The sequence below is a fragment of the Mauremys reevesii genome, linkage group 7, assembly GCF_016161935.1.
Source record: "Mauremys reevesii isolate NIE-2019 linkage group 7, ASM1616193v1, whole genome shotgun sequence".
In the NCBI taxonomy this organism is placed as follows: Eukaryota; Metazoa; Chordata; order Testudines; family Geoemydidae; genus Mauremys; species Mauremys reevesii.
Window position 1 is genome coordinate 77,933,959 of NC_052629.1, and position 21,272 is coordinate 77,955,230.

At 56.3% G+C, this 21,272-nt stretch overlaps 1 protein-coding gene across 6 annotated transcripts; it reads right to left on the reverse strand.

The window, feature by feature from the left end:
- Nucleotides 1-214: 214 nt before the first annotated feature.
- Nucleotides 215-20,596, reverse strand: HYAL3 (hyaluronidase 3). Of its 6 annotated transcripts, XM_039480997.1 has the most exons (5): nucleotides 18,269-20,314; nucleotides 16,979-17,087; nucleotides 3,835-4,818; nucleotides 1,345-1,434; nucleotides 215-858 (listed from the first exon to the last, which is right to left on the reverse strand). In XM_039480997.1, exons 2-5 carry the CDS (start codon nucleotides 16,994-16,996, stop codon nucleotides 424-426), a joined length of 1,527 nt encoding a protein of 508 aa, XP_039336931.1. In that variant the 5' UTR covers nucleotides 16,997-17,087; nucleotides 18,269-20,314; the 3' UTR covers nucleotides 215-423. The 6 variants fall into 6 exon arrangements, with proteins under 6 accessions (XP_039336931.1, XP_039336934.1, XP_039336930.1 ...); XM_039481000.1 differs by lacking the exons at nucleotides 16,979-17,087; nucleotides 18,269-20,314 and adding an exon at nucleotides 20,532-20,596; XM_039480996.1 differs by having other exon boundaries at nucleotides 16,979-20,314.
- Between the last annotated feature and the right edge of the window lie 676 nt (nucleotides 20,597-21,272).

Consider the following 21,272-nt stretch of genomic DNA (forward strand, 5'->3'; position numbering starts at 1 on the left):
TTGAGGGTGGTGAAGCACTGGAATGGGTTACCTAGGGAGGTGGTGGAATCTCCTTCCTTAGAGGTTTTTATGGTCAGGTTTGACAAAGCTCTGGCTGGGATGATTTAGTTGGGGATTGGTCCTGCTTTGAGCAGGAGGTTGAACTAGATGACCTCCTGAAGTCCATTCTAACCCTGATAGTCTATGATTCCCCTTTAAACGGGCTATCCCAGCATGGATTCATTGATTGTTTATTTGTGGGAGGGAAGGATGTAGTCTTATGGCTGGAACAGTTGATCATCCTGTGGCAGATCCAGCCATCTAGCCAGGAATAAAGGGTGTGTCAGTGCAGGAATTTCCACCACCACCACAGGCTCCCTTCTCCCCAGGTTCTATGTCTATGAGCCTGCTGATGTCCCAGGAGCCACTCCCTGATCCAGGCGGTCACCTGAGCTCTGTCTTCCCCTCGTAGGCAGACTTAGGGCAGATCTGGGAGCCCGCAGTGTTTCTGTCCCGCACTGCGACGCAGATGTCAGGATGATGGGCTCGTGCAATGCAGTCCGGGTCCCTGATGGGCTCAGTCCACCCCGGCTTCTCACAGCTGGCTCCCGTCCACCCGCGGTAGCAGCGGCAGCAGAACTGCCCCCATGTCCTCTGGCCCGGCTCGTCCATGCCCACATAGTTGGTCAGCACGGAGTCCGCTCCCCACTGCTGCGGGCTGAGGTGCAGGAAGGCTCCCAGCTCGTCGAGGCGCTGCCTCACACACCGTCCATGCCCGTGACACAGCTGGCGGCTGCACAGCTGGGCCGCTGACGTCACGTTCACCACGTAGGGCCCCAAGGTGTGGGTGATGTAACGGCGGAGGCTCCTGCAGCTCTCCTGAGGGGCAGAAAGCCACATTTACACCCAGTTCCGCTGCAGAGGCTGGCATGACCGGGGAGCAAATGCTGCCACCCGTCTGCCCCACCAACGCGCCCCAGCCCTGCCCTGGAGGAACCCCACTTCCAAACTGAGCTAGGTCTCAGGGCCCATTGGCTCGTGGGCCTCCCTGCTGAGAAAGAGGAGCAGCCAGTGCCGGCCACGCAGGGCCCCCGGGGAAGGGATCTGAGAACCCACACACTCATCTCACACCCCTAAGAGTGAGTCCCTATTCCCAGACACCTCCTGCACAGCTGCTTGCATTACGACTAACACATAGGTGAGTAAATGGAGGCATCGGGCCACGTGGATGGGCACCGTTCATGCCACATGGACAAAGGGCAGCGCTGCCAGAAATGAATGTTCAGACTATTGCAGCTCTTAGTATCTAGGTGATTACCCCCTGGCTCTGCTGAGGGCCTGACCAGGGCGAAGTGGGGTACTTACGGCTGAACGGGAGTAGGAGTTGTCCCCCCACAGTGCCAGGCCGGTGGCGCCAAGCGCTGCGCTCTCCCCAATCGTATGGACCAGGTCAGCCTGACCGAGGAAAGAAGGGAATGAGAAAGGGACATTTAGACAAGTAAAATTTGGGCACCAACTCTGGCACCAGTCGCTGGGGGCACGTTACCGTACAGTGCTGTTTTCTTTGCTGGTCTCATGGCACTGGCACCGCATCATCTGTGCGTGGGTGAGAGGCGGTGCCCGTGGGATTGGTATCCCCCCGGTTCTGGACAGCTGCAGCGTGGTCCTGAGGGCGCCCACGAGGCGTGAACATAATGTTTATGTTGGCCTGCAGGTGATATTGGCATCCCCCATGACACTGCATGTGCCCCCAGTTCAGCACAGCCCCATGGCACTGTCGGGGCAACATATGAGCCCCTGGCCCCACCTTTCACTGAGCAATGCCCCTCATTCAGCCGTCGGTGTCACTGATGTGCAATGAGCCCTAAGCAGAGATCAAAACAAGCCGGGGTTTGCACTGACTGAGGCTGTGTCTACACTACAAAGATAAATCGACCTGTGTAAGGTCGACTTACAGCCATCACATCTCTTACTGCAGTGGCTGATGTTCACCCTGCCCTCCTTCTGTTGGTGCAGCGCTTCCAATGACTGAAGAGGGGCAGTGTGGGGGACAGATCCAGGGAGTGGAAACTGTGAGACTGAGGAGCCAGGAGCCGACTTTCTTGTCAATTGAACAGCTCCAGCAGAGCCCTGAAATTGACAAGAGGGCCAACAGCAGATGTTACTGCAGGATATTCTGTGCCAAAAAAATAAAAATTATTCACATAAAATTTTAAAATTTTGCAAATTTTATTTGTCAATAAATAAATGTGGCTCCAGCATGGGAGTGGGGAGCACAGGCCACTGGCTGCACTGAGGTGGGAGATCACCCTGAAGCCCCCACCTCCCCCAATACAGTGACTCGGCTGCACCGGACCCTGACACAGTGCAAGGGCTGGGCCTGCCCCAGAAATGCCCTGTGGGCCCTGCACCTCTGTGCCAGGTGCACCAGGTGTGGATGGGCAGGCTCAGCGCATCAGGATCCAAGTGGGGAGGGGCTTAGTGTGGGGGGGGATCCAGGTGTGGGGTGAGAGGGTTCTGTGTGGGGCAACCTGTGTGCAGGCGGCTCAGTGGGAGATCTGGATGCACAGTGGCTCACTGGAGGGTTCCAGGTGCAGGGGCAATGGGACTCTGCAGAGAAGCCAGATGAAGGTGGTTGGGGCTCAGTGGGGGGGTCTGGGTGAGGGGAGATGTGGCTCAGCAGGGGGGTCTGGATGTGGATGGCTTAATGTGGGGGGCCGGGTGCTGGGGGAGTGGGGCTTGAGGAGGTGGGGGTCCAGGTGCAGCTGGTTGGGGCTCAGTGGGGTGGAAGCCTGGTGGGGGGGGTTGTCAGAGGGGTCCAGGTGGAGGGGGGCAGGGCTTGTCAGGATGAGGGTTCGATGGGCCTGCTTAACAGGGGAGCCCCAGCAGCTGCCAAGAGGACGCTGCATGTCGGGCTCCCACTCACCCCCCACCACCTCAATTCCTGCATCCCCTATTCCTGTCACCTCACACCCACATTCCCCTCCCCATGCCCTATTCCACACCCCCTTTCCTTCCCCGCTGCCTCTTTCCCCCACCCCATCACTTCCCTCACTCCCCCTTACCCAGCCCCACCGCAGGCACTCACTGTTGCACAGAAAACAGGAAGGCTCCCAGCACACAGAAGGGGAGCATGACTGGCACTAGGACCCAGGAGGTGGCATTCAGCTGCAGTCAGCAGAGCCCAGATATCGCCTCCTTCAGCTGGGCAGCTCTGCACTTGCAGAAATGGGGTGGGGAGGGAGGGCAGTGGCATGTACCCCCATGTACCCCCCATGCCTCGCCTCTCTTTGGGGGGGGCAATAATATCCCCAAAACTATACCCATGATCACCCCCCTCTCCCCAAACATGTAGCTTCCCTTTGCTTCCCTGACATTTTCTGCGAGGGGGGATTTTTCTGTGGAAGCACAGTCACGCAGAATCCCCCCAGGAGTAATCAGATATAAGGAAGGCAGTGTTTACACAGACACTACCTTGTCCTAACTACACCGACATAAGCCTCTCATTGAAATAGCTTTATGATGTCAGCATAGCAGGGGAGTTACATCAGTGGAAGGAGTATTTCAGAGCATACACCTACACTGTTTTGTCTGCAAAAGCTGACTTTCTTTGACAAAACTGTAGTGTAGACAAGGCCTGAGTCAACTGGGCATATCCTGATTACAACAGCCCCCACCCTTGCTAGCCCCTGGCTGTCCTAGAGGTGCAAGCTTCACCACCTAGTAGCCATCAGTGGCTGATCCAGGGCTATTCCCAACCACCAAGAAGGCTAAAGTCTACCAATGAGCAGGATACCAAGCCCATGGATCTCCAGCTCTGGTTCTCTCCTTTGTGTCCCAATCCCTGGCTCTTACCTCGGACAGGTACCTGGCGGAGTGCCGATAGGAGACTCGGGAGTATGCTATCACCGGCAGGGGCTGCTCCAGGCCAAACCGTGCCACGCGGAAGGCCTCTTGCAGGCGGTGGTGAACATAGCTCTGGCGCTTGGCTGGCGGAAGCTTGGGTGGGAGGTAGATGCTCGGGTAGAGGGCAGTGGAGGCCTCCCAGAGCCACATGAGCCGGTTGTTCCGCAGCACCTCCATGGCATTGCACTCCCCCGTGTAATTCCCCCTCTTCGTCCAGTTATCGTTGAAACAGTCAGGGAACCTGTAGAAGCCCCACAAACCCCAGGGCCTCAGCTCTTTCCCCAGCTCCAGTGTCCTCTCCATGAGCTCTTGGGCTGCTCCCTCAAACTCTACCTCAGCCAAGTAGACTCGCTTCTTGGCACGCATGTCTGGGAACCTCTCCCAGACCCACTGCTCAGAGGCCTCCTTGTACACTGCTTTAGGGCCCCAGTTCCGTCTCCACAGCGGCCTCCACTCCTCCCAGTCAACCACGGCCAGCCCGTGGAAGTCTGGCTGCAGGAGCTGGGTGATCTCCGCTGTGGCCCTCTCTAGGTGCTGCTTGAGGCGGACTTTCTGGGGGATCCCCGCATTGTAGTATTCGCCCTCCGGGGAGATGTAGGGGTAGAGTCCAAACTTGTTCTTGTAGAAGATGGTCATGTTCTGGCCCTGGAATGCATTGCCTTGGTTCTCCACGATGGCATAGTCCTCAAGAGGCAGGGCAACCCCAAAGCGCTGGTGGCACCGGGCCGTGGGCATGTTCCACACTACCACAAATGGCTCGTGCTGGAGAAGGGGGCTGGCAGATGCACTCTCCCAACTGCGCCCTCTCAAGGGCAGGATGGCTCCGAGGCAGAACAGGACCCAGGGCCAGACAGTTAGGCCCAGAGTCATGGTGGACGTTCTGCAACTACGTCTGGTCTGGACCCCCTCCTGCTTCCTTCCTGAATGAACACCCTACAAGGGGAGAACAAATCAGAGGCGGAGTGAGACCAGGGAGCCACGCCTGGTCTAACACTAATGGGAACAGCTTGTCCACGGCTTCCTCTCTCAGCCCCACATCCTCTCCCTTGAGCTCCACCCATGACAATGGGAGCAACCAACACAACCTGTGCCCAGGACAGACTGTGGCAGGTCACCCTGGAATCCTGGGGAAAGGCCCCAGCCCATGTCACCCACGTCAGGCTAAGGAGGACCCGATGCCAGCTGAGAACTGGTCTCTTCTTGCTACATCCTGAGGCTGCCCACGGTCAGCTTGTGGTTGAGCCCGTTGGGGCGCCAAAGGGCTACTGGAGAGGACAGCTGTGCAAACTATGCCCCAGGATTGAGAAGCATAAAACCCCATGGCTTAGTTTGCTTTGCGTCCCTCCTTGTCGTTTGTTGTCCCTTCCAAATTACAGGTGTAATGGGTGTTGAAACCTATAGGTGGTGTTTCTCTGATTGTATTAGTGCATCCCAGCCAGCCTTCAGCCTGGGCTTTGTCCACCCCCATGATGCTGTCTCCACTGTTTCTTGCCCCTTGGACTGGACCTCACCTCTGACCCGGCCTTCCCACCAGATCACACTTGGACCAGGGACTCACTCTCCACAGGGAAAGAGCCAGAACTCCCAGTTGACACCAGCAAGCAGCATCACTCTCAGATCAGTGCCCCAGGAAAGGAGCCCCTGCTTGGCCCGTCCGGGTGCAGCTCCCAGGCTGGGATGCATGAGAGGATCTAAGGCTCCTAATTCCCAATGGAAGCTGTGAACGTTTGTGGATCTGGGCCTTAAGTTCTTTGGGGCAGGGAATGTCTCTTATTATGTATGACGGGCAGAGCCGTCCCTAGGGTACAGCAAATCGGGGTGACCGCTCCAGACCCTGTGCTTTGAGGGCCCCATAGGCTGACACAATTGGCCAGTGCAGCTGGTCCCAGAAGTGACGGGTCGGTCCCGGAAGTGGCAAACTCATCACTTCCCCACTGATGATGGGGTCCTGATCTTGGAAAACCTCCTGCAATGAAACAGCCACATACTCGTCTCCCGCCGTCGCTCTGATCTGCAGTCAAGCCCCAATTGCACGTAGCTAAGGGCAATGCTAGGTTCTCTCTGCTGGTGCCCCTCCACACCAGGGTATACAGATGGTCCTGAGTGGACACCAAGAAGCTCAGGCTGAGGGAACCACTTCGGGGGAGATTTGCAGTCAGGGGTGCAAGCAGGGCAGTACCCTCCAGTACACAGTATCAGCAGGAGATTTTTAGCGGGTATGGGGTACCAGAAAGACTTGGGGCTCGCTCCCCACTCCAGAGGGCGGGGTGGGGCTGCGCTCTGCTCCTTAAAGGAGCAGAACGGGGCTAGGGAGAACATTCATTCTTTAAATGGCTTTAACAGCACAATACATATGCTAACAAATATAAACAAAGGCTTTGTTTAATTTTTTTAGCATATATATTGTGCTGTTACATTGGTCAGGAGTCCTTGGGGGCGGGGGCAGAAGGTGTTTAAACAATGTTTTTTATTCTGTTTCTCCCCATTGGTCTGAATTATCCATGACATTCATGCTTCATCACATCAAGTCCAAATCATTAGAGGAATGCCTCTGCTTGCACTGACCAGAGGATGTTTGGATTGTGATGTCAGCCCAGTTCTGCAGCCTGATGGGAATCAGGTGTTGTCCCCAGTGTACACAGAATTCTTCTTTGCAGCCAAACTAGTCTAACATGCATTTTGTTAACTGGAACTGGAGCAGCAAAACAAGGAAAACAAATGCCTCATTTTCCAGCTTTGTGGGTGAGAGAACTGTAAGTGAAGATTATAATGCCGGACACTGATGGCCATAAACCAGCTGCCTCAGGAATCTGCCAAGAACTTTGCTGAAAATATGTTCCTCATCTTAGCAACGAGCTACAACTTACCACACATCTGCCCACCTTTATTTGAATGAAGCTCCTTCTGATCTGACAGCTCAGGCATTGTCAGTTTCATCCAGAACAATTTACAAACTTGGAACCTAATCCTGTAAACTCTTAATCATTTCATCCGTCCCAATGGGACTATTTGCATGACTATGGACCACTTTTGCGGACTGGTAAGAGTTTCAGGAGTCTGTTTCTATAAAAACAACGAGGAGTCCTTGTGGCACCTTAGAGACTAACAAATTTATTGTGGGTTATAGCCCACGAAAGCCCAAATAAATGTGTTAGTCTCTAAGGTGCCACAAGGACTCCTTGTTGTTTTTATAGGAACAGACTATCATGGCTACCCCTCTGAAACTTGTTCCTATAAAGGAAGTTGAATCCCCCATTGAAATGCAATGTTTGGGTACAATACCATAAAGCAGTTTAGGATACAGTTCTACTTAAAATTTGTCTTTTAATAAGTCAGACCTATGCTGAAATGGCTCCTCACCAAACTCCCATCATGGCTAGTCTATAAGGCTAATGGCTATTAGAGATGATGAATGGTGGTGTCCTAGCCTAGCCTCTCAGAGGAGGGAGATGATGATGGGGAGAGAGAGAGATCATTGATCATTGCCTGTTAGGTTCTCTCCTCAGGGGCACTGGGGCATTGCCACTGTCAGAGACAGATACTGGGGGAGATGGACCTTGGTCTTTACTGCACGGCCTTTCTTATGTTCTTATGTTCTTATGTTCTCCCATATTCCATATAAACAGACTGAATACTATATATGTGGGGGGAAAGTGAGTAGTTAAGCATGTTGATGTTTGTATATACAAAGGGGGGTGTCAGAGGGGACAGGGAGAGTGTGGGGTTCCCAGGCTGGGGGCAGGGCAGGGAGGAGTCACATGGAGGGTCTGTGCCCGCCCCCCCTTGTGTCCCTCCCATGAGTGCAGTACCAGCAAGAAATGATTTCTACTTGCACCACTGTTTGCAGGGGGCAGTTAGGCACCACTGGAAGTTGGGCGCATAATGCTCAGGCTGCCTGTAAGCCGCAGCACCAGCGGGGAGCATTAAATATCACGTTCCCACTCATGCACAAGCCATGCCACTGCCCCCCTCCTCGCCAGCTCAGATGCACCCTCCCTGCGGTCGCGCCAATGACCAGCGAGGTGAATGCAAGTTGGGGGAAGGAGTCCAGAACAGTTCTGACTCTCCCCACCTGATCCAAGGCATTGGACCAGGCCTGGCTGCATGCGGCCAGGGCAGCCAATGCCAGCTTGCCACTCCCAGCTGCGACAGAGATATCTTCGGAGAGAGAAGATTAGGAACCAGATCGGTCTTGGGTGCCAACGTGACAGCCCAGAGCCACACTCTAATCCCCCCAGAATGCACTGCCTGGGCTCGCACTGCCTCCCGGCACCCCGGAGACAGGCTCTAATCCCCCCAATCTGCTGCTCAGAGCTCAGTTACAACTGACCTTGTTGCTTGAATGTCACCTACCTTTTCCCCCGTCTATTTTCACAGCCCCGGTTATTCTAGGTCTGTGTTTTCCCAGCACAAACGCTCCAACACTTATCTATACACTGCACTCACACCAGCAGCCCAGCCTGCTCGGAAGACCCTGCAATAACAAACCCAAGTGCAACACCCAGCACTTGCAGGCAACCCTACAATAACAAATCCACGTGTGTATAGCCCAGCACTTCCAAGCAACCCGACAATAACAAACCTATGTGTGTATAGCCCAGCACTTACAAGCAACCCTACAATAACAAGCCTGTGTGTGTATAGTCTAGCACTTCCAAGCAACCCTACAATAACAAACCTATGTGTGTATAGCCCAGCACTTCCAAGCAACCCTACAATAACAAGCCTGTGTGTGTATAGTCTAGCACTTCCAAGCAACCCTACAATAACAAACCCACGTGTATAGCCCAGCACTTCCAAGCAACCCTACAATAACAAACTCACATGCAACATCCAGCCCTTGAGAAACTCTGTAATAACACCCTAGTGTGTGAATTCCAGTGCTAACAAATGACCCTGCAATAGCAAACCAATGTGTGCAGCCCCTATGCTCCCAACAACCCTACAGCACCAGCGTGCATGTAACTAGCTCCGCTTGAGCCCTTAGCAGGGTTTGAGTGATGGCGCTAGAAGCACAAGCACTATTTGAGCTAAAGAAATCCCTCTTAGCAGGCAGCTGTAGTAGACTTTTAGCCTCTTACATGAACCAGCCACTAGAGGAAGACAGAGACTCACTCTCCCCAGTGTGGGTTACATGTGCCCTTGAGCAACTCTGCAATGACCAGTCCCAGGATATAAAGCGCATCATCACAAGCAAGCTCCCCACAGAGCAGGACACTCCACCTCACACCTGCCAGAACAACAGATGCAAAACCTGCAGCCTTATCTCCACTGCTACAATGATCAACACCCCCACCCCACCCCAGCACATCTTTCAAGATCCACAGGTCCTACACATGTCAATCACAACATGTGCTGTGCCCCATCCAGTGCACTAAATGCCCCAATAGCAACTATGTGGGTGAAACTAGGCAATCCCCATGCTCTGGAATGAACCCTCACAGGAAAATGATAAAAGACAAAAGCACCCTATCACTTCTCACAAGGCGATCACTCTTTGTCCTTTGACCACTCAGTCCTCAGCCCCAAAGGAAACCTGCGCAACACTTACAAGTGATGAACCTGGGAGCTTAAATTCATAACTTTGCTAGACACAGAAAATCCCGGATGGAACAGAGACAGACAATAGATTTATGGCTTATCACAACAATCTATAACCCACTAACAACCCATCTCAGCTGCTTTCCCCCTCTGACTGCAAGGGTGTTAATGGGCCACCGCAACTTGACTTTTGGGGGGAGGGATAGCTCAGTGGCTTGAGCATTGGCCTGCTAAACCCAGGATTGTGAGCTCAATCCTTGAGGGGGCCATTAAATGAACTGGGGTAAAAATCTGTCTGGGAATTGGTCCTGCTTTGAGCAGGGGGTTGGACTAGATGACCTCCTGAGGTCCCTTCCAACCCTGATATTCTGTGAAATGTGTGTTAACTACTTATGCTAAACAATTGTTCAAATCTGGGATTGAATTGTGGCACTTTGAGGAAGAGCTCTGTATAGCTCCAAAGTTTCTCTCTTTCACCAACAGAAGTTGGGCCAATAAAAGATATTACCTCACCTGCCTCTAATGTCTCTCTAATATCCCCTAGAGTCAGAGAGCACATGTGCGTGTGATGGGGAGGGAGCATTTTTGCTAAGGAAGCTTCAGAAAGGAGCTCAGCAACATTTTTAGATGGGGGGATATAATGGGTTCCCGACAGCTTCAGCAGAGATTCTGTGCTAGCCGAAACATTGCCAAGTCAGTACAACCGGCCCCACGGAGCTCACAGCGGGCAGTGGTCCAGGGATGCCCAGACAGCTGTTCCGTACTCGGAGTTCCTTACGGGGCTGGGGTATTGACAGGCCAGCATTCAGGGTGGCTGACGTCCCACCTGGACTCATTCTCATTTTCCCCACCCCAGCTGAGGGCCCTTTCCCAGCAAGCTCCACAGCAAATGAAGATCCCGGCGGCAGGTGTGAATGATCACGTGACTAACAATGACTACATAGAAGCAGCTGTGGATGATGGGACAGGGTGGGATGCAGGAGATTGATCTCAGCCACTCTCTTCCCCAGTTCTCCCGGTGTTGTCACTGGGGTTCAGAAGAGCTACAGTTATGGCAAACCCCATTGCCACCTTGCATGTCAACAGTGCTTCCCCACTAGAGCTGCTCCCCTCCCAGGTGCAGGGGACAAGGGTGCAGGAGGCTCCTGGGGGGTTCCCCTCATCACACGGGAACATGGGTCTCTGCAGACAGTGCTGCTTCCTACAAAGGAACCTTGATCCTGGTGACTCCAGTCTACTGAACAGGAGTGGATCCAGTCGGCCCACAACAGAGGTAGGGGTTATCACCCCAGAAGTGGCTGCATTTCACCAGTGGGAGAAGTGACTCCTGTATAGTAACCATAGGCCAAGGAGGCCAGGTTTGGTTTTTCTTGAAAAAAAATAGGGGTGGTTCCAATGCTGGTTCCATTTTATCCAAAGCACCGAGCTCCAGATAACAGCCAGCATGGGCCCATCTCCCTTGTGAATACTTAGAGCCACATTCTACTTTCAGATCCTTTCAGCGCTTCTCCGCTTACAAGAACCCAGTTACACTCATAAGAACGGCTATAGTGGGTCAGACCAATGGTCCATCTAGCCCAGTATCCTGTCTTTGGCAGTGTCCATGCCAGGTGCTTCAGAGGGAACAGGGCAATTAACGAGTGAGCCATCCACTGTTGTCCAATCCCAGCATCTGCAGGTTTAGAGACTGCCGGAAAATGACATTGTGTCCCTGGCCATCTCATTTAACAGCCACTTATGGACCTTGCCTCCATGAACAGATCTAATTATTTTCTGTGTATAGAGCAGGGGTCGGCAACCTTTGGGCAGTGATGTGCCAAGTCTTCATTAATTTAAGGTTTTGCATGCCAGTAAAAGGTTTCGCATGCCAAACCGGCAGCATGGGCACCAGACGGAACCCCAGACCGGCAGCGGGCTGAGCCGCTCAGCCCGCTGCCAATCTGGGGTTCCGTCCGCCGGCCCCTGCCAGCCAGGGTCCCAGCCGCCAGCCCCGCTCAGCCCGCTGCCGGCCCAGGTTCTGTCATCCAGGCCGGAAGCAGGCTAAGCGGGACTGGCAGCCGGGACCCCAGCTGGCAAGGGCTGGCGGCCGGGACCCCAGACAGGTAGCGGGCTGAGCGGCTCATCCCGCTGCTGGTCTGGGGTTCCATCCATTGGCCCCTGACAGCCAGGATCCTGGACGCCGGCCCCACTCAGCCCACTGCCAGCCCGGGTTCCGTCCATCCAGGCTGGCAGCGGGCTGAGCGGGCCCGGCGGCCAGGAGACCCTGGCTGGCAAGGGGCCGGCGGCTGGGACCCCAGACCAGCAGCAGGCTAAGCGGCTCATCCCGCTGCTGGTCTGGGGTTCCATAATCCAGGCCTGCAAAGGGCTGAACGGGGTTGGCGGTCAGGACCCCGGCTGGCAGCAGCATGCCACTAAAAATCAGCCCGCGGGCCACCTTTAGCATGCGTGCTGCAGGTTGCCGACCCCTGGTATAGAGCAATCCCTCGCTAAGCCCACCCCCTTACCCACACAAAACCAGCTGCTTCTCCCCACCTCTCAGCACAGTTAAGAGCAGACAGAGCTGTGGCAGTAATTCACATTACCAAGACTTCCCTTTGGTTACGAAACAAGTTGCCAAATGGTTCCCAGCACATCACGAAGCAGCCTTGTGGGTCAGAACCCACCACGATTGCCCCAACAGTCAGATCAAAGGCCTTTTGGTGAGGCACTTGCCTGGTCTGCTGAAAGTTGCATTTATTCCCTTCCTTGCAAGATACGCTTTCGCAATGGGGTTTCCCAGCCATTAGCCTGGGGAAATTCTCATCTTAGTGGAGCCTGCCATGAGTCAATTGTCCCATTGTGCCATCTAGCACACGCCCAGTACAGGATTGTTTGCAATTAACCCCTAGAACAACTGACCCAGGGTCCTGGACCTTCTCCATCACAAACAATTCTTAAATCCAGATTGGCTCTAGGAATTATCATGGGGCAGCTCTCTGGCCCGTATCATGCAGGAAGTCAGCAGATGATCACAAGGGACCACCCTGGCCTTGAAATCCATGAGTCACATCACACAGTTTGAGTGACATAGGGGGGTTGTTGGCAAATGGGTCTGGAACTAACCCTTACTGCTCTCCCACCTGTATATATAGGACTTTAACTCCACCCCTAAATCAATTAACCTGGCCCCTGGGAGGGGCTTATTTTAAAATGACCCATTCTCCAGTTTGGATTTCCCCTCCAAAGAGAGAAAGTCAGACTAGAAGCTGGCAACCAAAGAGATGAGGGAAGAAGTGACAGAAGGGCGATGGGTCAGAGAACGTCCCCTCCAGCCAGCCTGTCCTCTCTTGAACAAGAAGGGTGGCACCTTCTTGATGCCAGCTGGGATGCCCTTCTGACACCCACCCACCATCCCTCTACATAGAGCACCCCAAGAACTTCTTCCAGTCCGTCTGGTGCCTAGTTATAAATGCCTCCCAAATGATCTATTTACAGCAAGACAGTGGCCACCACTGTCTTCTCCCCATGTACCTCACACATTGCAGATATTCTTGTCTGCCCTGTATGGGCACCTGCATGTGATTGTCGCCCTGGGGATCTGGCTGTAAGACGGATGGCCTGGCAGTGTCCCAGGCCCTCCCTGTGTCTCAGCTGGAATGTGCCTGTTATTAGCTGCAGTAGCTCAGGGTGATGGCAGATCCCAGCCCAGGAAGCAGGTTGTGGGGGGCCCCTGAGAGAGAGGCACCTTCCCCTCTGTGCTGGCCATAAACTCCTGCAGTGTAGCCTAGTGGGTTGAGCACTGGAGTGGGACTTAGAAGGCCTGGGCTCTATTCCTAGCTTGGCTGGCTGGGTGACCTCGGGCAAGTCACTGACCGCTTTGTACCTCAGTTTCCCCATCTGTGAAAGGGGGTTAATGATCCTGACTTCCTCTGTAAAGCCCTATGGGCTAGATTCACAATAGGACTTTAGACACAACTGCCACTTTAGACACCTGAATCAGGGATTCACAAAACCACTGCCCCCACCCCCAATCTTGGTAGGTGCCCAAACTTGTTTGACACCTTAAACTTTCAGGGTAAAAGTTTCCTGGGCACTTCTGTTTCTGCCTCTGAGCACGCATACTGCAGCCCCAGGTCACGCATCTGGGCACCTACGCCCCAAAGAACGATCCACAGGCCTCACAGGCTCTGAGATCAGTGCCGTCCTGCTTAGCCAGCCATGGCACTCTCCTGCCCTTGCTGAATCATAGAATATTAGGGTTGGAAGGGACCTCAGGAGGTCATCTAGTCCAACCCCCTGCTCAAAGCAGGACCAATCCCCAGACAGATTTTTGCCCCAGATCCCTAAACTGCCCCCTCAAAGATTGAACTCACAACCCTGGGTTTAGCAGACCAATACGCAAACCACTGAGCTATCCCTCCCCTGCCAGCTAGAACTGGGCACGTGACCAGTCAGGCTTGGCACAGGTGTAACCCACCAGAGCTTCATCACCAATGCACAAGGACCAGCCCCACGCAGATTTGTTAATGGGGCTCTTAGCTGATCGGCCTTGGACACACAAGGAGCAGGCCTGGGGAGTCCCTTTGCAACCATACTTTCAGCTCCAAGCCCCATGTCCCATATCTGGGCCTCAAAGGCCTTCCTCTCTGGCAATGGGAATAGAGTAGAAGGCCACTTGCTGATTTCCCTACCCCTGCAGCTTGGGGAGCACCCATCATAAGGCCAGCCCTGCTGCTGCTAGAGATTTCTCCAGCTGCTTCCCCAATGATTCAAGGAGGCAGCTCGCGTGAGTATCTCTACATTATAGATTTGCAGGGTCTCTCTGTAGAAATCCCCTTCTGGCTGGACCAGAAGAGATACAGGCTCCCTGATTTACCCAGGTGAACATGGCAGATGGCCCAAAAGGGAATGACTGGGATTTGGACTCCCACCCCACCCCACTGGAGTCAAAACTAAAACAACCAAGCAGTGGGTAAGGTGGGGGGGGAGAGTTCTCCCCACCCCCAACTTTTAATCAGCAGCTCATTGGCACACTGTGCAGGAGTCAAATGTCCTTCTTCATCCAGAAGATGGGGAGCCCTCTGAGGTCACGGTACGGTGTCTTCAGGAGGCTGTGATCATAGGGCTCCTTCCCTGCTGGACTGGAGGCAATGAGGCCAGGAGAACCTGGTTGGCCTGGCAGAGGGAGGAGGCGTGGTGGAGGACCAGGGGGAGGGGGCGGAAAGTGTGCAGAGCTTACATGGGCAGCTGATGCAGGTAAAGTGGGTGGTGGGGGAAGCCCAGCAGCAGCAGTCTTGGAATGGAAAGGGGAAGCATGGTGAGGTGAAGGTGGCAAGGGGAGTGGAGGAGGAATGGCAGATTGTGAGAAGTTTAAAGAGCAGGTCGGTGGAGACAGAGACGGTGGCAATGGTGGCGGAGGTGGTGGTGGGCACACAATGGTGGTGCACTGGACAGGGGGTGTGGAGGACGGTAGTGGAGGCAGGTTGGCTCCTGAAGTTCTGCTAAGATGGGAGGTGGTGGGGCTGGGCTTTCCCAGTCCCCAAGCAGGTGCTCTAGCGTGAGGAGGGGGGCTGGAGAACATCTGCAGGAACTCCATGGGGACCAGGGAGCTCATGAACCCCATGCTCTGCACTGGCTCAGATGTGGTGTAGCCCAGGTGGGCATAGAAGTGCTGCTTGTCATGTGTGGTGAGATGCAGGTGCCTGAAGCCACGGGACTTGGCGTAGCGCTCGGTGGCTTCCATCAGCTTCCGGCCATACCCCTGGCCCCGCAGCGCCCTGGAAACCACTACCGTTTCCACAAACAAGCTCTCGGGCTGGCTGACTACGCGGGACAACCTGGCGTGCCCAAGGAGCTGGGTCTTTGCCATCTTCCCTTCCTCGGCAGCCTCTGTGGCCCTTTGGGTTTTAATCAGCACCAGACACATGGGGAAGTTGTCTGTGGACTTCTGGAGTGAGTACATGCGAGAGGTCTTGCTTTTCTTCCACTCTTCGTTGATGAGCTCGGCGCAGACCTCCACCAGATCCGGCCTCTGGTGAAGGGGAACTGCTGTGAACAGCTCCGAAACTGAGCCCATTCTTCCCACCACGGAAGACCAAGTGGGCAAAGCTTTGCAAGTCAGAGAGAGCTAGCACCGCTCCCCAAAGCCACGAGACACCTGGGCGGGTGCACACAGCCAGATGCAACCTTGCTGCTGGAATTCCAACGATCACGGCAACGGGCCATTCCCACCGGCCTTGGGCAGATTGTGGGGAGACAGGGAGACATCAGGCCCCCCCGGGGGAGGAGGGGAGAGAAACTCCCCCAGGCAAATCCAACCAGGCGCACACCCAGTCTTGCAAGGGTTCAGTAAGTGCTATGGGTCGTCTTGCGCCAAGAGCTGATAGAAACAAAGCAATGGGCAGAGCTGTCACCATCTCGCTCCATCTGGCACCTGGAGAGTTTATTCCTTTTAATTTTTTCCATTTCTGGATGAGCATTTGAAAATCCACCCACAAAACTAGCCCTATAAATACCACATCTGTTAGAGGAATGGATAATAAATGGGGCGGGAAGGTGCTGGAGAAATACCGGCTGGGTCACAGAGCTGCCACAGCCGAGCTGCGCTGGTCCCCTTTCCTGTCCCAGCAAAGGGGTATGGGCCAAAGAGTGCTGGGCTCCAGCTGGTCACAGCTGGCAGATGGCCCCCTAGGGGCCAGGGACACAGAGTGTAAATCCAAGCAGCCCCAAGGATGCTCTAGCTTACATCCAGGGGTGGGTGACAGCTGGTCCAAGCGTACATGGAGGGCAAAGGTGGCCTAAAGCCATCTCAGGCCAGGCGCCCTGCTCCTGCATAGACAAAGAGTGGGGACTCCGCAGTCTGCACAGGAGATCGGACTCTGGGGCTGGTCAAGTCCTCGCTGCTGAGACCAATGAGGTTGATCAGTGCCAACTGCGATGCCAGGGTCTGTGATTGGGACACAAGGCTGAGAACCACCAACTCATTGCATGCACGCCCTTGCTGCCCACTTGAGAGAGGAACTTGGCCTGACCATCAGGACAAAGAGGGAGAGGGCTGTGTCAGGCTGGGCTGGGCGAAGTGGGAAGGGGCCATGCCACAAGCACAGTCCGTTCCAGATGGGCCCCGTCTGTTCCAGGCCGAGGAGGTCCCTGCCCCATCTCAGCTTTGGCTTGTGCCGAGCTTTAAACCCAGGAGACGCATGCACGGACCCCACCCACACTGAGGCTTGGTGCCTACTTTAATGGAGGCTGCCTGTGTCCCCCAGGAGATGGCAGCAAGCCATGGCATACAGGGTACCTCTCCTGTGTGCCAGCTCATCTCAAGAGGCTGCTGTCAGGCCCCACAAACCACCTGTGCACCCAAGCTAGGGGAGACAGAGCACAGTAAAGGCTGCACCTCACCAGTGGACAGTTTAGCTAGAGCGTCCCTGCCTCCCAGAGTCACACCCCCCGCCCCCACCCCGGCACTGAGCCAGCAGGTCACAGCCCAGCAGATAGGCCTGTGGATGCAGTGAAATCCTCACCCCACGCACTCCCCCCCACCCCTGACTTCCGCTCTGGCTGGGTCACAAACCTTGTGAAACTGCAACATGCACAGTCACCACCACGACTTCCTCTGAGCCATCCGCTCGCTGGATTTAGAGGCATCTTGAAAAGACCCCAGCCTCTCCCAGCAGGGGGCGCTGTAGGGATGGGGCAAGAACGCTGGCTGTGGGGATCTCCCAGCTACTCCAGCCCCAGCCTCTCCCAGTAAGGGGCGCTTCAGGGAGTGGGGTAGGGGGCACTGGCTGGTGATGGGTGGGGTCCTAGCTACTCCAGCCCCAGCCTCTCCCAGCAGGGGGCGCTTTGGGGAGCAGGGCAGGGGGTGCTGGCTGATATGGGGGGATCCCAGCTGCTCCAGCCCAGCCTCTCCCATTATCAGAGCACCGGTCTGCAAACTCATCAGACCAACACCTTTCATCAGCACTAAAGTCACTTAAAAAAACCCTGAGAGGAGACAGAGCAAACACTTGCCGTCCTCTATCCAGGGCTTACAGGGACCAGCCCACCCCTGGCACCACTCTGGAGACGCTTGAATTTCCTGGCACTGGCAGGCGCCTTTCCCCCAGGCTAGTTCCCCTCGCTAGGAGCCGGCGGGCTCTGGGAAGCCACAGGCAGTTTGCAAGAGGAACCACCAGCTAAGCAGTTTTCTCAATACAGTCTGATAGCAACAACCGTGCTTCCCCGCCAGCGTTTGGAGACAAAGAAGGGCCTGGCCTCGGCAGGCGGACAGGCTCCCAGCCCCGCTGCAGCTCAATCCTGAGACAGGCTAACGTCTCCTGACCTGGGAGAGGCCAGATCTGACTGTCCTGTGTCCCATAGTAACTGCACAACCCACCCTGGTGCAGCCAACCCCAGCTCAGATCCCCTCACCCTGAGCCACAGCCTTATCTCCAGGGCTTCATCCAGCCTTGTATTAAAAGGTCCAAATGAAGGGGCGCCCTATTCTGGGGAGGAGCTATCACAGCCTCGGCCATCTCTGCAGATGAGCCCCATTCTCCAGCCTGCCTTTGCCATTGCTCCATTTCAACCTCATAGTGAGAATCAAAATACCCATTCAGGCACTGGGGAATGGCCTTAAAGGCAATGGCATCCCCCTTTATGCCAGGCCCCCTCTCAGACCTGCCAGGAGCAAAGCCAGCCTCCCAATCCCCTCTGCAGGCTAGGTGTCATCACCCCCACTGGGGAAACTGAGGCATGAGGCATGTCCAGAGCCAATAGTGGGGTTGAGAAGAGATTCCAGGAATTCCTGGCTCCCAAGCACTATGGAGACCAAGTCAGCTCTGTTAGCCGGGGAGCATGTTTCTGCTGGGTGTCCACTCACCCTGCCCAGCATCAATGCCCGTCGAGCTCCTGTGCTCTGCGTCTCCTCCCTGCCTGGGGATCGACTCAGAGACTCTGCTCTGACTGAGGCCCCAGAGACACTGTCCAGCCTCTTTCACAAGCACCTCACAGGAAGCTGCACGTTCCCCAGCCAACCACAGACACTGACACCCAGTTCTGCTTCCCAGCCATGAATGACGTGTCTGTTTAAATACAGGATGAGCCCTTGGCCCACAGACCTGGAATGGAAATTGGTGTGGGGCAGCCCCTCCCCAGCGCTGGCACACGGCCCTGAAAAGCTCTGCTTGCTGGGGGCTCCTAAAAACCAGGTAGGGCACAGCAGAATTTCAGTTCAAAGGTGGCCGAGTTGGTGGGTTCTCAGCCTGATCTCCCCATGGAGCCATCGTGTGGGCACAAACCAGCCCCTTACAGGCAGACTCAGCACAAAGGCCAAGAAGGGGGGTGGCGGTAGAGACAGAGTTCCCTTCGCAGCTGTCAGTGAGGGGCACATCCAGGGGGCACAGTGAGAAGAGAGCTTGCCCTGGCGCTGGCTTGCCCAGGGGTCTCTGGGGCTTCAGCCTGGCACCTTCAACCTTCAAATAAAAACAAGACCCCAGCACAAAGGCCCGGGGCATACAAAGGGTTAAAACAGGGAGTATTCACTATGGTACCTGGAGCACTCCCATAACTGCTATGCCATAACACAAGCCCCTGGGGGACCAAGCTTCAGGGCAGCAGAGTGGGGAGGAAGGAGGACCAATCTCTAGATAGGCCTGCCTGTCTAGTGAACCTACATGGCCGGGGTCCTAGCAGGCACCCACAGGGCACAGCCAGGGGGACGGTCACCCTGCCAGGGTTCCACCTAGCACCCTCAGGGCACAGCCGGGGGAAGCTCATCCTGCCAGGGTCCCAGTGGGCACCCACAGGGGGTGTGCTTACATGGCTCAGAGCACAGAGGTGGGCTATGTCTGTGCAGCCTGGGGAAGTGTGGACACACGCCTGGGCACAAGGACAAACCCCTGCATGGTCCCTGTTGAGAAGGGGGCCCAACTGCCCCCTGCAAACATTCCCTGGCACTGAAACAGAAATTAGATTCGGACGAGGGGGTGGGGGGAGTGGGTCAGCCACCAGGGCTCCTCCTTGCTCCCCTAGGGGTGGGGAGAGCCCGCCGCAGCAAGTACAGCTCCACTTCCAGGGCATTGTACCTGCCATTCAGCTCCCCTGCTGTGGAGGTTTGTCCTAATTCTCCCTCTTGGGATCAGATCCCTCCCTGCACCTGGCCCAAGAGGCGGCAGCCTCCCCTACTCAGGGTAAGAGGGAAGTAGGGGGACCCCAGCGCAGCCCAACATTGTGCCTCTACCTCAATGAGCCCTATGGGGTTTGCAGGGGTGCAGAATCGCAGGGGTGCAGATCCAGCCCCACCTCCTCCCATCCCCATCTGCTCCCTTTCTCTGGCCCTTCGCCCCAGGTTGGCCCAGTGCCCAGAGCTGCTGCAGAGATGGTGTAAAGACCAGGGATATTCCCCAGGGGCTGACACCTGCCTGGCACAGCCCCTTGGCATCAGCCTCGCTGGCACAAAGGGCACCTGATTCCCCATGCCCTGTGGAGCCATTTAAGCCAGGGCAAAGTGTGGGTGAAACTCCCTCATGGTGACTGAGTGGCACTCAGCATCCTCTGTGCACTGGCATAAATAACCACCCGGGGCGTAACGGAGAACCAGGCCCCAGAGCACCACATCCTTCGGGTGCTCCCGCCACCGTGTCCCTGTTGTGGCTCCCATAGACATGGGCTGGCCAAGCTTCCTGCTTTTACCACCAGGGACGGCTCGGATGCAGGGCAGGGCCCTACCCACTGGTGCTCTTGGCAAAGCACTAGCGAGAGCTGTGGGCAAATGTGGGGTTTCCCTCCCCAGTGCAGACAGGGCTGCTGCTGTCTGAGAGCCAATGTGTCACCAGACCCAGCGTCTAGACGGCGCAGGGAGACAGAACCGCCCCGATCACCCTGTGGGTTTAGTCCCCCGCCGCCAGGCCGGGTCACAGCCCGAGCGGGACCCCCCCGCCGCCAGGCCGGGTCACAGCCCGAGCGGGACCCCCCCGCCGCCAGGCCGGGTCGCAGCCCGAGCGGGACCCCCCCGCCCCCAGGCCGGGTCGCAGCCCGAGCGTGGCCCCCCCGCCCCCAGGCCGGGTCGCAGCCCGAGCGGGGCGCTATGGGGCAGGGCCCCGTTTCCCCGCCGTTCCACCCCCTCGCAGGGCCCCGGTACTGACATGGCGGCACCGTGCGCTGCGGGTCTCGCGTCCCGTCCCGACGCTCTCCCCGGCGGCAGACACAGCGCCGCCTGCTGGCCGGAGGCTGCCGAGCGCTGAACCCGCTCCTCGGCCGTGTGAACGGGGCAGCCCCCCGCCCCCGCGTTCGGTCAGGCCCGGCCTATGGGCACCTGGCCCTGCCCCCTGATACCCGGCCTGGCCCATTGTCGTGGGGGCTCTACGCTGGCAGAGAAGCGGGGTGTGATGTACTCGTGGAGGAGGGTGTAGGAGGAGCGGGGGTATCAGGAGGGCTGCAGGGGAATGGGGAGGTGCGGGAGGGTACAAGGGGAGAGATGCGGGTGAAGAGAGAGTACAAGGGGAAGGGGTGCAGCGAAGGAGCGATGGGGGGAGGTACAAGTGGAGGGGCTGCGAGCAGGCTGGGGGGGTGCAAGGGCTCAGAGGGGTAGGTGCTGACAGCTGCTTCCCCAGCCCCGTGCAGGCAGAGCTGAGAGGACAGACACTGACCCCACCCCCCACCCCAGGTGCCCGAGCCGCGTGGGTCTCCTGGTGGGGCACAGGGGCAGTATCCACTGCCCCACTCGGAGCTGGGCTCTGCCTCTCCCCACCCAGGGCAGGTAGCGCGGGGCTGAGGTGGGGGAGGTGTGCAGCGGGCTGGGTCCGGGGACAGGAGGGGGCAGCTCCCTGGCAGCTCGATCTGCCCAGCCACTCGCCCTGTCAGCGTGCGAGCCGGGATCTGTGCCC